General features: G+C 45.1%; 1 protein-coding gene across 2 annotated transcripts in view; it reads left to right on the forward strand.

Annotated features, from left to right (window-relative positions):
* Positions 1 to 615: 615 nt before the first annotated feature.
* The window catches only part of CD5L (CD5 molecule like), a 114,597-nt gene continuing 97,682 nt past the window's right edge, over positions 616 to 17,530 (forward strand). Inside the window, exons 1-2 of one of the 2 annotated variants that reach the window (XM_084768425.1) lie at positions 616 to 691; positions 1,231 to 1,344. In XM_084768425.1, coding sequence (XP_084624551.1) covers positions 649 to 691; positions 1,231 to 1,344 — 157 coding nt within the window. In that variant the 5' untranslated portion in view covers positions 616 to 648. Of the gene's footprint in view, positions 692 to 994; positions 1,097 to 1,230; positions 1,345 to 17,530 lie in introns of those variants that run through there. The other variant, XM_084768427.1, reaches the window with a different exon arrangement.

Raw genomic sequence — 17,530 nt, forward strand, 5'->3', positions numbered from 1 at the left:
GCAGTTAAAAGCAAAGACTTGAAGGGGAGTCTCCAGCATGTCTGCATTACCTCTTCGGGGAAAGGCAGAGGCTTGGGAGGAACATTCTTGACGCTTTTCACATGACTCAAAGATGATAAGAGAAGAATGCCAGGTGTGTCCCCTTGTTGTACTTGTAAATGTCGCCTCACCTTTTACTCACTTTAATAATAAAAATGAAAAGTGCTTTGTTTACACTACTCTTGAGCTCAAAAGCCTGAGTCCCCTGGTTCCTCACAGAGGTCTTCGGTATAGCCTTCTGTCCTTGGAAACTTAGCCTCACCAGCCACAGGGCAGGCTAATAATTCCATTTCCACTTCCACATCATGATCAATTTTCTTCATTTCATTCCATGTTTTGCTTGTGCTTTCACAGATTTAATTAACGGGTTGACTCACATCGTCTTTCAGGTCGTTGATCACATTCAAACTAGTTATTTGGAAGCCCTTGTCTTATGCTTCAGCCAGATTGCACTTCTCAGGGCCCTGCTGTGGAGGGTTGTTGGGCTCTAATGAAGACATATTGTCCTGACTGTTTCTGGTTGGGCTTTCACTGGTGCTTAGGCACCTGGGCATCTTGCCCTCCCTGGTTCTTAGGAGAGTGTGGCGGCTGTGGGTTGCCTGGCAGGGAATGCTTCTGAGATCTCGCCAGGTGTGGCCACTGGGGGTCCTGGGTATGTGTTTCTAGGTATTGGGGGCAGACAATGGGGGATGGGGATGGGCTAGAAGGGCTGTGAAGGTCCGGAGGAGGGAAGAAAGCTGGACATGCTTCCAGGATCTAAAAAGCCCCTGGAAATGGGGCCAAAGAGGAAGGAGAGGGCATAGCAGGTCATCTGCTACAAAGCTGGGGTAAGACAGAGGGGGTTAGAATTGGTGGAGAGGAAGGAGGGTAAAAATCACCTACTGGATTCCTTAGGCAGAAGGGTTTCCAGGAATACCTGTAGGGGGTGCGGCTGAGACAAAGGGATGGGTGGGGCGGTGGAGGAGAAGACCTTCTTTCTCTGTAGGGGAAGATCCGTGCCCTGCTGGGAATGGGGGAAGAGAGGAAGAGGAGGCTGCGGTACAAGGACTGCTGCGAGGTGGGGAATCAGACTGTGGCGCTGGCATGGGAGGCGGGGAGAGTGGACGTGTCAGATGTTTTAATAGTGATTCCTGATTGTTCTCTAGTTTCATTGGTTTGGAATAGCTTTTTCTACCTTTCACTCTAATGTAGCGTCTGCCTTGGACTGTGAGGTGCACCTCTTGGAAGCAGCAAACAGCCGGATTCAGTTTCCAACCTCCTGGTCTGTGTGCTTTGATGGGGTAACTGAGACCGCGTTATTGAAAGGTATGTGTCCTGTCCTATGATTTTGCCGATTCAGTCATATTTGGTGTTTTCTTCCTCCTTGTTTGTTTAACTACTGTTCTGCTGTCATCTTGTCTTTCCTCTATGTTTTACACGTGTTTATCTTTTTCTTCAGTCTGAAGAATTCCTTATGGTATTATTGATAGGGCTGTCTTAGTGGCCATGAATTCCATTAGGTTTTGTTCGTTTTTTTGTAATTGTGGAAGGTTTTGTTTTGTTTGTTAGTTTGTTTAATTAATCCCCTTTCTCCTTTTTTGCAGGTTAGTGTAATCTAATTTGACCTGTAATCTATCAGGACTTGATACATTAGTCCAACCCCTCTTGGCTTTTAACATTTTCTTTTCGAGATATCTGCTGTTACTCTGATGGCTTGTCTTAGTGCAACTTGGTATTTTTCTCCTGAATTCTTACTACACTTTCTTTGTTCTGTATATTTACTGTTTTAATTATAATACGATGTGTAAATTTCTTTTCCAGTCTTGAGTATTTGGTGTTCTAAATGCCTCTTGTATCACTATGGGCCTATCTTTTCTTAGACTGGGGAAGTTTCCATGATTTTATTGAAAATAAAATTCTTTCCCTTCACCTAAGCCTGTGGGCTCATGGATTGGGTCCTGTCGTGTATTCCATAGGCCTCATATGTTCTGTTCATACATGTTCACTAATTTATCCTTGTCGCTGACAGCATGCTCAAACCCTTCCATCTTGCCTTCAGGCTTTGATACTCTATAATCCCCACAATCTAGTCTGTTGTTGCAGCTTCGCACTAATATTTTTAGCTGACTTCTTAATTTTCCCCCAGCACTTCAGTTTGGCTTTTCACCAATATTTCCAGCTCTTCACTGCAGCCCATTTTAAGATCCTGTATTGATTTCCTCATGTCATTCATAAGTTTGTTTGTATTCCTTTGGAATTTATGTTTATTTATGACCTGTTTGTTTCTTTGAACATTTTTATGGAACTTCATCTTATTCACTCATTTTCACTAAGGACCATTAATACAAGATTAAGAATTTTTGAAGGAAATGTATTGTCCTCTTTTTTCATGTGTTTAAAAAAGATTTATTTATTTATTTATTTTATATATAGTGCTCTGACTGCATGTATGCCTGCAGTCCAGAAGAGGGCATTAGATCACGTTATAAATGGTTATGAGCCATCATGTAGTTGTTCGGAATTGAACTCAAGACCTCAGGAAGAGCAACCAGTGCTCTTAACCTCTGAGCCATCTCTCCAGCCCTTTTCATGTTTCTTATATTTTGCATTAGGACTTGTGCATATGGAGTTAAGACATTAGTTTAACTTTTTAAAGCTTATGTCACCTTTTGTGGTAGTTAGAATAAAAATGATCTCATAGGTCCATAAGGAGTGGCACGTTTAGGAGGTATGGCTTTGTTGGAGGAGGTGTGGCCTTGATGGAGGAGGTGTGGCCTTGATGGAGGAGGTGTGGCCTTGATGGAGGAGGTGTGGCCTTGATGGAGGAGGTGTGGCCTTGTTGGAGAAGGTGTGTCACTAGGGGGTGGGCTTTGAGGTCTCAGAAGCTAAGCCTGGCCAGTGTGTCACTCACTTCCTGTTGCCTTCAGATCCGGATGTAGAACTCCCAGCTCCTTCTCCAGCACCACGTCTGCCTGCAGGCCGCCATGCTTCCCACTGTGAGGATAATGGGCTAAACCTCTGAAGCTATCTGCCAGCCCCAATTAATGTTTTCCTTTATGAGAGTTGCCATAGTCATGGTGCCTCTTTACAGCAATAAAACCTTAACGAAGACACCTTTATTCTTTCAGAGGAAAGTGTTAGGATTCTGCCCTAGTCTTCCTACCTGTGATGTCATTGTCTACCTGCCACTGGGTGTGGCCCTGCTCAGGCTATAAAAGGACAGACCCATCCTGCCTCTCTCCCTCTCTCCTCTTATCTCTTCTTATCTTCTTCCTCCTCTCTCTTCCTCTCTTTCTCTGCCTCTCTGCTTCTTTCTGGGGTATCCCTGCCCCCCCCCCCATTTCCTTCTCTCTCAATGCTCTTACAATAAACTTCTCCATCTAATATCTGTTGCCTGGCATCTTATTTTTCAAATCACTAAAGGAAGTGATCGCTGTGTTTAAGAGTGACTAGTTGTCATAGGGCTTAGGGGGCATTCCCTCTGTTACACTGGCATTCAGGGCGCCAGACTTGATTCTCGGTATTCTAGGAACAGAATACTGCCTGCAAGCATCATTTCCACCAAGAGGTAGATCCACTGTGAAAAATACAGCACTCATCAAATAAAAACAGCCATACCTGTGCAAATCCAGTATGTCAAGAGGAAAAAGGACATCGATGCCACTGTTAGCTGCTGTTGGTAGGAGCGGAAAGGGAAGGAAAGGCAGAATCAGGGGGGTGATTGTTGTCGGACTGCTAGATAGTGGAGGGTAAAAAGAAGGGATGTCAGTAGGGACAAAAACGGGAGGAGATGAGGAAGCTGTGACTCAAGGTAGACTGGGGAGGGAGGGAGGGAGAGAGAGAGAGAGAGAGAGAGAGAGAGAGAGAGAGAGAGAGAGAGGGAGGGAGGGAGGGAGAGAGAGAGAGAGGAGAAAGAGAGAGATGGTATTAGATAACAGACAGTCCCACATCTCTGGAGGTTGACATGAGTCTCCACTCCAGTCTATGGTTTTGTTTTGGAAAGTAAGATGATAAGAAAGAGGTGTAGGGCTGGAGAGATGACGCAGCAGTTAAGAGCACTGAGCACTGCTGTTCTTCCAGAGGTCCTGAGTTCAATTCCCAGCAACCGCATGGTGGCTCACGACCATCTATAATGTGATCTAATGCGCACTGTATACATAATAAATAAATAAATAAATAAATAAATAAATAAATAAATAAATAAATAAGAAAGAGATGAATAGGATGAAGAAGAGGCCAGGGTAGAGCCGCCTCGCTAAATTGCCATAGGGTGTTAAGTACATGAGGAGCAGAAGTAAATAGAAGAAAGCTGAGCGGCAGTAAGGTGTATGGATGCTGTCTGGCCTGGTTGCTGGATTCAGTCCTGAGTGTCTCAGTGTCCCTGCCTTGGCCTCCAGAATCCTACCTCACGTGTCCTTCCCCAACTCCCCCCACCGCACCCCCTCCGCACTCTACCCTTCCTTGGAGAGATCTGGTTACAGGTGTTTGCCCAGTCTGTAGATGCTTTCCAGGTGGAATCTCAGGAACTGGGTCACACCTCTGGGGAGTCCTCATGAGTCAGGTTTCAAATGCTGGCTGGCTCTGGACCCTGTTCACCTCTCCCTGCGATCCCAAGTGGAACTTCCACAGGCGCTGACTCTGTCCACGGATCGCGTGTGATGTAAAGTTTCTTCCGTGCATTGCAGCCACGTTCTGCTGTGACACTTAGCTTGGAGTGTCCTATGACTGTAGTTTACAGTGGGTGTCCGGCTGTGGACAACCAATGACCAATGCACGTCCCTCCCTTTGTTTTCTCACTTTCTCTCCCACTGCTTAAAATAGAAGTGGAGTGGAAAAGTAAACACACATATATGTTGAACATGAAAGTCGAGGAGTGGGTATGGGGAGGAAGAAGGGCTCTAGCTGGGTGTAAGCAAGAGAGGGTGATGGGGGAAGGAAGGTAAGATGTTGCATGCTCTCTCTCATGGGCAGGCTTTTGAATACACATAAAAAAAAAAACCATGAAAGCAGAAGGGCCACCCAGGAGTAATAAAGAAGCCTGTGAGAAAGCGAGTGGAGGCAGGAGCAAGGTATTACTTGCTTTTCTCATTGCTGTAACAAAGCGCCTGACAAGAAACAACTGAAACAAGGCATGGGCTATTTCCGCTTACAGTCTGAGGGAACTCTGTCCATCATTGGTGAGGAAGGCATGAGAGCAAGACCAAGGGACAGCTGGCCACACTGCCTTGGTGGCGGTCAGGAAGCAGAAAGGGAACAGGAAGTGGGGCTAAGCTCTAAAACTTCAACGCCCCTCCCCCCATGACTCACTTCCTGTAGCAAAGCTCCACTTCCTAAGATCTCCACAAACCTTCCACAGAACAAGAGCTGAGAACTAGGTGCTCCCGTGGTTTACTTTCAAACAGCGAATGAGCAAACCTCAATGATGTGCATATAGGAAAATGTCGTGACAAAACATACTGCCTTGTATGCTAGCTAACATATTATAAAGTACATAGATAAGAGATATTGGAAGATGACGCCTAGGCAGTGTGCTGGAGTACCGGGGGTGTGGGGGGGGGTGTGGGGGGGAGGGGGAGGGCATGCCTGTGAAAGAGTTTTGCTTGGTTTGAGTGCATAGATCCACTTCCAGTCTGAACCTTTGAGGCAGGAAGACGCTTTTGATCTGGATCTCGAGGCAGGAAAACACACCTTTAATCTGGCTCACACCTTCCAGATACAGATAAACACCTGTATCTGGAAAGCAGGACTAGTTTAGAAACCAACATGGCTTCAGCTGGGCTCTTTGGAGGTGATTTCACTGATCTATTAGCTATGTCGTTGTGCATACATAGAGGAAGCACTTTAACAAGCTCCTTGTTAACAGACATTTAGCTGTCTCTATTTCTTTCTAATTACACACAATTAACTTCTAACTCATTTCTTTACAATATCTCTTTAGAAGCCTCCATTGTTGTCAGAAGACAGGGAATATCTGAAATAGGGGGACATAGGACCTGGGAGAAACCACAGGTGCTGGTCTTGGTCTTGTTCACTGGGAAATCTTGTAGAACAGCACCCAGAGCTGTTGATGTGAGGACAGAGCAAAACACTGAGTCCTCAGGGCCTGGCATTCAACAGATGCTCATAAATGTTTAACCTGACACATGTTAAGCAGCTCCATATCATGGCGGAGAGCCACAGGAGAGGTGTGCACATAATCACAGTTCAGTCAGACTCACTTAGTTATGACTTGTAAGCTGACTTGCTTCCAGTGTGACTTTGAATAAGCCTGTAGCTCACCACACTTGGTATAATTATGTGATGCCAATGAAGAAACTTGACCTAAGTACAAATTGTTTGGGTACACAAAGCATATTATTGTGAATATGCATACATATACATATATGCGCATGCACACACACACACAAATGTTATTGGGTAACCAAGCCATACTTAAAGACAGAACGGGGCCTGAAGAGATGGCTTAGTGGTTAAGAGCACCCTGGTTCAGTTCTCAGCACCCACAGGACCAATCACCACCACTGGTAACTCCAGTCCCAATAGCTACTGTTATGAATCTTAGTATGCAGGATACTTGTTATGAGACCCCCGTGAAAAGGTTGTTTGACCCCAAAAGGCCTGTGACCCACAGGTTGAGACTCGCTGATCTAAGTTGCCAGGGTTGGCCAGTCTTTTTTTCAGGCCACGCTGCAGCTCCTGTGGTCTCTAAGAAACTAGACTCACATGGTATATACTCATTTATAATTGGGCACTAGCCCAAGAGGCATGGCCCATGATAGTCTTCCCTTACCAGGAGATTGGGATAGATGTGAGAACATCCTATTGGGACTCTAGGTGAGAGAAGTATGGGGGAATGGGAAAATAGAAGGATCTAGAGGGTCCTAGAAACCTACAAGAAGAACATAATGAAGAACAGATCTGGGCCCAGGGGTTCTGCTCAAACTATGGCACCAGCCAAGGGCAATACATGCAATAAACATCAAATCCCTACTCAGATCTAGCCAATGGACAGGACAATCTCCACAGTTGAACGGAGATTGGGGACTGATTCTGACATGAACTCTGGTGCCCCATATTTGACCACTTCTCCTTGGTGTGAAGGCCTGGTGGCACTCAGAGAAAGGATAAGCAGGCTACCAGGATGAGACTTGAGAGGCTGTGACCATATAATGGGAGAGGAGGCCCCCATCAGTCACAGACATGAGGGAGGGGAATAGGGTGAAAACAGGAGGGAGGGAGGGAAGGGAGGATATAAGGGAAGAGATAACAATTGAGATGTAACCTGAATAAATTAATTAAAAATAAAAAATAAAAAAGAAACTAAGAGGGCTTGAGACTGCGGAACCCTGTCCAGGTCAGAAGAGGGCACCCTTTCCTAACAGACTGCTCCTATGAACCAAAAGTAAACCAGACTAACCCTTCCTCCAGCTGGGGGAGACATGGGGTTCTTTATTCAGGGTTGGGGCACTGTTTCCTGGGCAATATAGCAGCAGAACTCCCTAATATTAGGCCAAAGTGATAGATTTGGTGTCTTGTTTGGCCACCCACCATCTAGTCTAGAAGCACATAATGAGAACTGCACATGCATCAGCATTCTTCCAGGTTAGAAGTACAGGAGAGATAGATGAAGAGGCAATGATCTGTGGTGATTATTGAGGTATGATATATATATATCATTTCTTTCTAATTACACACAATTAACTTCTAACTCATTTCTTTACAATATCTCTTTAGAAGCCCCCACTGTCTATATATATATCAGATCTATATAATCTAATAGTCTAATATCTATGTCTAATAATCTACTTTAGAATAACTCTAACCATGGCAGTAAGACTTTCAAGACATTGAAGAGCTGTGTACTTGACCCTCCTAAGGTGGCCAAGAACCCAAAACTAGATAGGTCATAGGTCCAAGGGGGAAAACCATCTAGTGCTGTTATTTCACTAAAGGAAGATAGCCACAGAATGACTTGTAATGGCATACTGCTATACCCATAGCTCAGAGAAGCTACAGTATGTGGGGACTAACACAGAGATCCCCAAATGTGAGTGAGACTTTGGAGCGCCTGGTCCTAAATGTGATGTCTTCATCCAATCCCTTCCCTCAAGGCTGAGGAATCTATGCAGAAAAGGAGGTAGAAAGACTGTAAAAGCCCACTGTGGTAGTTGACTGCAAGGAAACAGTTTTTTCCAGAAACAACTGGACTGAGAAGGAGATATGGGTTCTTACCCCTAAGGAACTATCAGCAATTGATCCTTGCTAAAAAAGGAAGAATCAGTTGTCTCTGTTGAGTCTCACTGCGTAATTAACCACTCATGAGCAGAGAAACCGTGCTCAGGAGTAGTTGGGCAACCCAAAATGAACCCAGGGGTATTTTTTTTTGTCCCATTTTACTTTGCTTGCACATTTTTTTGTAATATCAGTCTTTTGCTTATTTAGTTTGATTTCCATTTTGTGTGTGTGTGTGTGTGTGTGTTTTCCAGATGGGGTTTCTTTGTGTGTTTCTTGGTTTTGTTGTTGTTTGTTTGTTTAAAAAATCTTCTCTCATATATTACATTACATCTTGATTGCAATTTCTTCAAGTGCAATTTCCCCTCCCTCCACTCCTCACAGTCCCCCCATCCCCAGATCCATTGCTCCTCCATTTACCTTCAGAAAAGATCAAGTCCCCCAGGGATGTCAACTGAACACAGCATAACACAATAAGACTAGGCACAAATCCTCATATCAAGGCTGCATGAAGCAAGCCAGTAGGAGGAAAAGGGTCCCAGAAGCAGGCAAAAGAGTCAGAAGCATCCGCCCCAACTCCCACTATTAGGAGTCCCAAAATAACACCACTCCACATAACTACATTACATATGAAGAGGACCCAGCACAGACTCATGCAGGCTCTGTGATCGTCACCTCAGTCTCTGTGAGACACTGTGAGACCTTAGTTGATTCTGTGAGCTGTGTTCTTGAGGTGTCCTAGACCCCTCTGGCTCCTACAGTCCTTCCTCCTCATCTTCTACTGGGTACCCAGAGCTCTGCCTAATGTCTGGCTGTGAACCTCCATATCTGCTCCCATCAGTTGCTGGATGAAGCCTCCCTGATTAGGATTGGGCTAGGAACTAAGCTATGATTATTGTAGAATATCATTAGGAATCATTTCATTGACTTTTTTTCCCAGTCATATTTGGTTCTATCCTGGGTCCCTGACATATCCAGCCTCTTGTTCCTGGCCATCCAGGCAGTGCCCAGCACGGGCTCCCTCTCCTGGCATGGGCCTCAGGTTGTACCAGTCGTTGGCTGGCCGCTTCCACAAGTTCTGGGCCACCATTACCCCTGCGCATCTTGCAGGCATAGCAAATTGCAGTCCTTCACTTGCTTGGTTAGAGTTACCCTAAGATATTTTATATTATTTGTGGCTGTTGTGAAAGGCCTTGTTTCCCTGATGTCTTTCTCAGCCCATTTGTCATTTGTATATAGGAGAGCTACTGGTTTGGTTGTTGTTGTTGTTGTTGTTGTTGTTGTTGTTGTTGTTCTTCTTCTTCTTCTTCTTCTTCTTCTTCTTCTTCTTCTTCTTCTTCTTGATCTTATATCCAGCTACCTTGCTGAAGGTGTGTATCAGCTGTAGGAACTCCCTGGTGAAATTTTTGGGGTTGCTTATATATACTATCATATCATCTTTGATTTCTTCCTTTCCAATTTGTATCTCCCTTGATCTTCTTCAGTTGTCTTATTGCTCCAAGTATTGAATAGATTGGCTATATTGAATAGATATGGACAGCCTTATCTTGCTCCCGAGTTTAGTGGAATTGCTTTGAGTTTCTCTCCATTTAATTTGATGTTGGCTATAGGCTTTCTGTAAATTGTCTTTATTATGTTTAGGTCTGTCCCTTGTATCCCTAACTTCTCTAAGATTTTTTTTTATCATGAAAAGATATTGGATTATGTCAAAGGCCTTTTCAGTATCTAATGAGATGATCATGTGTTTTCTTTTGGTTTTGTTCTTCCAATTTCTTTATGTGGTGGATTACATTGACTGATTTTTGTAAGTTGAACCATCCCTGCAACTCTGGGAAGAAGCCTATTTGGTCACGATGGGTGATCTTTTTGATATGTTCTTGGGTTCAGTTTGCAAGTATTCTATAGAATATTTTTTGCATCAATGTTCTTGGGGGGAAATTGGTCTGTAATTCTCTTTCTTTGTTGAATCTTGGTGTGGTTTGAGTGTCAGAGTGACTGTGGCCTCATAAAATGAATTTGGCAATGTGAGGGTCTCCTTTTCCCTCAGGGGCTTTTGGCCACCAGCCCACAAAAGCAGGAGCAGATGCGGGATGCATGGCTAGGCAGGCTGGGACCAGCTTCAGGGAGGCAGATCCGTGTTATTCCAGGGATGAGGGGAATATATAGGAAAAGTAAGGCAGCCAAGAGGTAGTCTGATTGGTGCTTATAGTGTACTTCATTTGCATTAAACAGCTCAGTCCTATTGCCCATGCAGGGGCACACTACCTAAATACCATATGGGCGAGGGCGGAGGTGGGGGCATTCTGCAGGAAGCTGTGTCAGAGGCTACTTCTATGATAAGTCAGGCATCTAGCTCAGGGACATCCTCCAAATAAGGACAGGCAGGGAGCCCTCCATCTTGGGTTGAACTTAGAGACCTGCCCAGTCATGGAGGCTGCAACCTTCAGCAACAGGGTCCTCCAACATGGCAAGGTCCCTTCTGTTTCTATTTTGTGGAGCACTTTGAGAAGTATTAGTTTTATCTCTTCTTTGAAAGTCTGGCAATAGTCTGCACTAAAACCATCTGGCCCTGAGGGGTATTTTGGTTGGGAGACTTTTCATGACTGCTTCTATTTCTCTAGGGGTTATGGATCTATTAAATTGTTCATCTGAGCTTGATTTAATTTTTTGTGAGTGGTATTTATTGAGGAAAGTATCCATTTCTTTTTGATTTATGTGGAGTTCATATTTTTAAAGTATGACCTAATAATTCTTTAGATTTCCTTGGTGTTTATTATGTGTCCCTTTTTGTTTCTGGGTTTCTTGTTTTGGATTCTCTCTCTCTCTCTCTCTCTCTCTCTCTCTCTCTGCCTTTCAGTTAGTTTGAATAATTGTTTGTCTATCTTTTTGATTTTTCTCAAAGAACCAGCTTTTTGTTTTATTGATTTTTATATTGTTCTCTCTGTTTCTATTTTATTAATTTCATCCCTCAGTTTGATTATTTTCAGGCTGGATTGTTTTTATCTGAAAGAAGATAAAAATGACATTGACTTGGGATTATTACAAAAGCTAAATAAATGCAATTAAGGAGTTCTGAGTATTATCTGGAACCTGGAAGGTCTCATTAAAAAATGGATATAATTCTTCTGTGTGTGTGTGTGTTGTTTTGTGTGACGTGTGTGTGTGTGTGTGTGTGTGTGTGTGTGTGTGTGTGTGTGTAACTGAACCAGTGGCTTCTGCAAGAATAGTAAATGCTCTTAATCACTGAGTCATCTTTCTAGCCATTGTTTATCAAATATATTTTTACAAGTTCTTTCCAACATAATATTTTTATTGATTATTGTAAATTTCATATCACATGCCCCGATCACCCTCACTTTCCAGTCCTCCCAGGTCTTCCCTCCACCCTTGTGACCTTCCCTCTACCCCCAAAAAGAGAAGAAAGAAAAAAAAAGGAAGAAAATGTCCAACTTGTGTTGTCCATATACACACTGGAGCATGGTCAAACTTCCAGTGGCCAGGCTCCTAAAGAAAGCTGAGTCCTGGGCCTGGAGAGATGGCTCAGTGGTTAAGAGCCCTGTCTGCTCTTCCAAAGACCCTGAGTTCAATTCCCAACAACCACATGGTGGCTCACAACCATCTATACTGAAATCTGGTGCCCTCTTCTGCTCACAATGTAGGCAGAACATTGTATAAATGATAAATAAATAAATCTTAAAAAAAAAAGAGAGAGAGAGAGAGAAAGAAAGCTGAGTCCACCTCCCTCTGTACCCCTGCCAAATCAGCCATCAGTTGTGGAGACCTACACCTCAGCCTCAGCATCTTGTCACAGTTTTTAAGCATTTTCTTGGATGGCTTCCCCTTTAGACTGTTACTTTCTGGAGAGCAGGGTTGGGGTAGAGGTAGGGGTTGTCACTGAAGAAGCCTTGTATGTCCCTCCTTCTCAATTGCGTGTCAACTGTCATCAATGCCGCCGCAGGAGCAGCTTCCTTGGCTTTCATGGTCAGTGGGAACATGGATACTGGGCTTCTACATGGTTTCTGGCAACAGCCCAGACCACAAACATCCACATGATTTCCAGCATCAGGATGTGCCAAGGACTTCCACCTGGCCTCTGATGATAGCATGGGCCACAGACATCAACACGGCCCTCTGCCAAAGCACAGGCCATGGACACTATCATAGCCCTTGAAATACGGCCTCCAGGGCAACACAGGCCACACATGGACCCTGGAAGCATCTCAGCCTATGGACGCCAACATGGATCAGGTGGCAGCACAGACCACAGACAGACTGCAGACATCAACACAACTCCAGGCCACTGGGCAGACCACCCACATCAATATGGCCCTGTGTAGCAGCAGCATAGCCCACAGAAAATGACATGGCTTTAGGTTACAGCACAGACCATGGACTTTCACAAGACTTTTGGTGGTAACACAGGTCATGGACATCAGCCCAGCCCCCAGCTGCATCAGGACCATGGATCCAGACATGGTTCTCAGCAATGGATATCAACATGGCCCTCGGGGACAGCACAGGCCTTGGATGTCAACACAGCCCCTGGCTAGAGGAAGACCATGGACCCCCCACCCTCCCTGAGGGACCATGTCCCTCAACACATGGACATACCCTCTGGCTTCATCACAGCCTGTGTCAGCAGTATGGACCACTAATACCAGCATGGCCTCCGTGGGAAGTGTGGACCATGCAGGTCTCAGATATCCCATCGCTGCTCAGAGCTAAGGTGATCTTGCAGCCGGGTAGCTTGTTCGAGGATGAGGGCTGAGCCCGTGCAAGTTCCAGGCTGCTGCATACCACCCTGCTGTCTCTACTGGGCAACAACATGTTCCGCCTTTAACCGCAGCTTTCTCTCACACCTTTCACAGCCATCATGCCTCTGGTTCCACCTCTCTCCACCACGCATGCACCACCCTGTTCCTCTATCTCACCTTTCCATTACCTGTTCATTTGCCATAGTGGCATTGGGAGCTGTAGTGTGCCATACAGTATCTGTCTGTCTGTCTGTCTGTCTGTCTGTCTATCTATCTATCTATCTATCTATCTATCTATCTATCTTGCCCAAACAGCTTTACCTGCAAATGTTACATGCGAATGCAATGAGTTGTCAGTCTGGTTCAAGTTTTCCGGCTTCTACAACACCATCAATACTGGTTATGTTCCAGGCTCTCTCCCAGATGCAGGGGAGTGTGTGATAAAGACAGATTGGGCAACACCTGTACAGAGAACTTGTAGGGTGTATAAGAAGAAGCAGTATAGTGAGTTCTGTGGTGGATGTGAGGGTGTGTGACGTTTGTCCACTACAGAGTCATGAGAGGGTGCGTGATGTTTGTCTGTCTCTTCTCTGTAGAAGAGAAACCGTCTCATGTGGAGGCCTGGTCTTTGCCAGCTGATAAGCATCTTGGCACGGACTCTGGGAGGAGATAAATATGAAGCCCCAAACAGAGGCTCGGCCTTTTGGCTTGTAGCCTTCACATTGGTTCACATGGCTTGGCTGCACATCTCTCTGCTTTGAGATGCTCACAGAGAGAAACGCTCCAGAGAAGGCTCCGAGGTTCGGGTTCCAGCTGCTGAGGTTGCCGTCACTTTTGCTGAGTTTCTGGTTTGCCGTTTAAAGGGATTCTTCTGGAATCCTGATGGTGAACAGTAGAATCTGCCCAAGGAACTGAGTCTTAAAAGGTCTGCTTCTCCTGTCCTTAACCTCTTTTCTCTCCTATCTAGGGTAGATGGGTTGGAAGCGAGGTAGGTATAGGCATCTAAGAACCCCAAATAAAGTACATTTGTAAAGGATCAACGCCTACAGAATCCACTGCTGTCAGTGATCACAGAAGCCTGGACTACCCCGGAGCTGTGCTGGCTGTATTCTCATTTAACAGCGAGCCTGGGAAGGACACTTCATCTCTATCTGGCCCGCGTCTCTGCATCTAGAGAGGAAAAAAGGTCAGCTTCCCTCTGATGTCGTTGATGGTGCTATTGTAAGCTTGTAGCTGTGGTAATGATAACACGGTCAGATCTGCCTGGTGATTCGGGGAAGCCCATTACAGGGAGTTCCCCAGAGCTCTGGCTGCACCAGCAACCCTGTGGAGTTCCACAGAGCTCCGGCTCCACCAGCAACCCGGTGGCTTCTCACGGCGCTTTAGGAGACACCTATGTCTTTTGCCCATAGAGAGGGAACCTTGCATCAACGTAGACTCTTAAAATTCTCCCAGGTTTATTACCCAGGTTTCCTGCTGGAAGTCTGAACCCTTTTGTTACTAAACCTGTCTGTCAAGATACAATTGTTATTTAAACAGCTTATATTGTCCCCCCCCCCCCCAGAAGTGAATTGTCAAGTCCTGTGGCCAAAAGAGCCCTTGGTGGTCTCTGCTGACTGATGAGGACAGTGGCTGCCAGAGGGTGGCGCTGGCAGTTCATTTCCAAATGCCACGTGAACCATCAGTCACTCGCAAAAAGCTTTGAGTTGACGACGGCAGCTCTCAGTGCCATTTTCAGACTTTCTGGTTGACATAGCCCTTGTATGACTTGAAAACTACCCTGTTCAGATCAACATCAGAAAAACACAGAAAGCGCAGGGAGACGCCACATTCGGTGTCAACGTTAAGGAAAAGGCAGCGAGTGTCTCCCCTTTACCTTGAAGGATGTGTCGGAACTTGTGGAAAGCGTTAATTCTCCCCGTAATTCCTCACACCTGACTGTTCAATGACTCCGGTTCAGACCTGACTGTATGAGGAACAGCTGTATGAAGTTCTTCCCTGGTTATGAAAAGTAAACCACGGTAAAAGTAAGCCAGCATTCGGTTTGCTTGCATCTGCAGAAGCTGCACCCGATACTTCATGCCAGTAATGATCTCTCTCAATCAGTAACTCTCCATGCTGCTGAAACCTTGACCAGTACATGAAAGGGCTTGGCTGAGGTGTTTGAATTCTGCTGCTGCTGGGATGGCATGGAGTTTGGGAGCTGTGTCTTCCTGCCCTGACTTCTTCATAAGTCATTGATCTTTAGATATTCTGTCTCCAGGAAAACAATTGAAATATATATATATATATATATTTTTTTTTAATACTCCCACCAACCTTCAGTGCATCTCCTCACTTACAAAATAGCTGCTCTTTGCAGAAGCAGTGTTCACTCCTGCTTTCCAGTGCTTTCCAGTGCTTTCCAGTGCCTCCACACTAGCACATTACGGTTTCTAAACAGCGTCTCCCACATGTCTACAACTTCCTCGCCTGCAACCCAAAGCAACAACGATAGCTATCTGCTATCTCCTGAGCTTTTACCTACTCTACTCAACTTGAATTCACTCTTGGGAGAGAGCAAAGACAGCTGTGGGTTATCAATACAGAAAAAAAGATCTGACTGTGAGCTCTAGCCCTGCCACCTAGAACTGAGAAGCCTGAGTATGTTACCCATGTCTTTCTTTATACAACGGAGAGAACATTATCACCGTCGGGGGCCCTGAGCATTCAGTGTGATCATGCAGATAAAACTGCAGTTTAGCCGGGCATGGTGGCGCATGCCTTTAATCCCAGGACTCAGGAGGTGGAGGCAGGCAGATCGCTGTGAGTTTGAGGCCAGCCTGGTCTACAAAGTGAGTCCAGGACAGCCAGGGCTACACAGAGAAACCCTGTCTAGAAAAAAAAAAACAAACTGTGCAGTTTAGAGTGGACAACAATCAAGTAAGTAAGAAAGCAAGTTCTAGTAATTGTCTTTTAACGGAGGACTGCGTCAAGCTCATTTCTCTGTCAGTCTGCCATATGTCATGCACATTACACAACAGGGTTTTAATAATGACTCCTCTGAGTGCTTTTTTAATTGGAAATATTTTTCCATACGATATATTCTAATTACACTTGCCCTCCCTTGTCTCCTCCCAGATCCTCCCCACCCCCCACCCTCCCACATTCCGACTTCTTTCTCTCTCTCTTTAGAAAGCAATGTGTTTGAGGTAAAGTCAATTTAGGACTGTCCCACAGGCACTGGGACTTTGCCTTTGCCTTTGGATCTCTAGTCAGCTGCAGTGTGTTTGCAGAATTATAAGGAAAAAGAATCTGGTTCAGAATGCCCTTCCTCCTACCCCTCCAGGTCTATTCAGGGCAGCCCCAGCATCTAAACACAGCAGCCACTGGTGATTACAGCCAACCCGAGACAAAAAAGCAGCCTAACCTAACATGACCTTCATAGAACTGAGAAAACAGGTGCCTGTGCGAAACAAAATCTATTCAACGCTTTGCTGCTCGTTTTTAGCACCTAGAGTTTTTAAAAGAGAGCAGCGCAAAGGAGAGGCAAAGGTTTTGAAGAGAGTTCGCCTCTCTCACCGAACCCCACTCTGTGAGAGCGTCAGTTCTCAGGCTATGAGAGCTCAAGAAGACTGAAGTGTGTGGGTGACACATAAGCACACTTTTACAGGCAGAGTGAAAATGCTTACTATGTGTAGGTTTGAGTCAGCATGGAAGTTTCTGCTGACGTAGCTGGAGACTGCGCCCTGTAAGCCTAACTCAGCAACTCAGACCTGCAGCTTCTACGGGGCTCAGATACTAAAACCTTCCAACTGGAGACTACAGGTGAACTCTGGTCTCCTAACACTGGACACATCCCTACTGATGGAAACACTGTTCTCGAGTGGTGATGATATAAGAAATCTGGGGGAAGTATGACTTAAAAAAAAAAAAAAGGAAGAAAAGAGCTCAGAATAAGGAAGTAATGATTAAATGCTGTCTTTCTTGATGGGTGACAAATAAAAGAAATGACAGAATGCAGAACTCCAGGACAAAAATAAAGGGATAAAGGAACTATTTATCGGGAGAGGAGGTTTTTGTTTAAGATAGATTTAGTTGAAGTGAAATTGGTCTAGCAAAAATAAAGGGTTCTAAAGAGACAATGCCTGTGTCCCTTAGCCTGCCTGTCAAACTATAGAAATAACAAACCCTGAGGAAATGGCAATTTCTTCAGGAGTCTCTCGCTGGGAGAAGCAAAAAAAAAAAAAAAAAAAAAAAAAAAAAAAAAAAAATGGCAGCCAGAGGAGGAGCGTGCCTCCTGGAAAGAGATTTCACACAATTCTAACAATTTGTCAGGCCACCTTACAGGCTGAGCCTGAAGCCTAGGCAAGGCTGGGCCTGTGGTGGGCGGGACCGCACCTAGGTCAGGACTGTTCAGCCTGCTATGCTTGGCTCCTGTTTAAACTTTAAGCTCACTTCGGGACCCTGATAACTGGCTTAGAGGATTCACAAGATCTCTTTTTCTTGCTTCCCAATGTAGCCAAATTTTTAAAAAATCTTTTTAT

Source organism: Acomys minous (genome assembly GCF_964271855.1).
Source record: "Acomys minous genome assembly, chromosome: 19".
Taxonomy (NCBI): Eukaryota; Metazoa; Chordata; class Mammalia; order Rodentia; family Muridae; genus Acomys; species Acomys minous.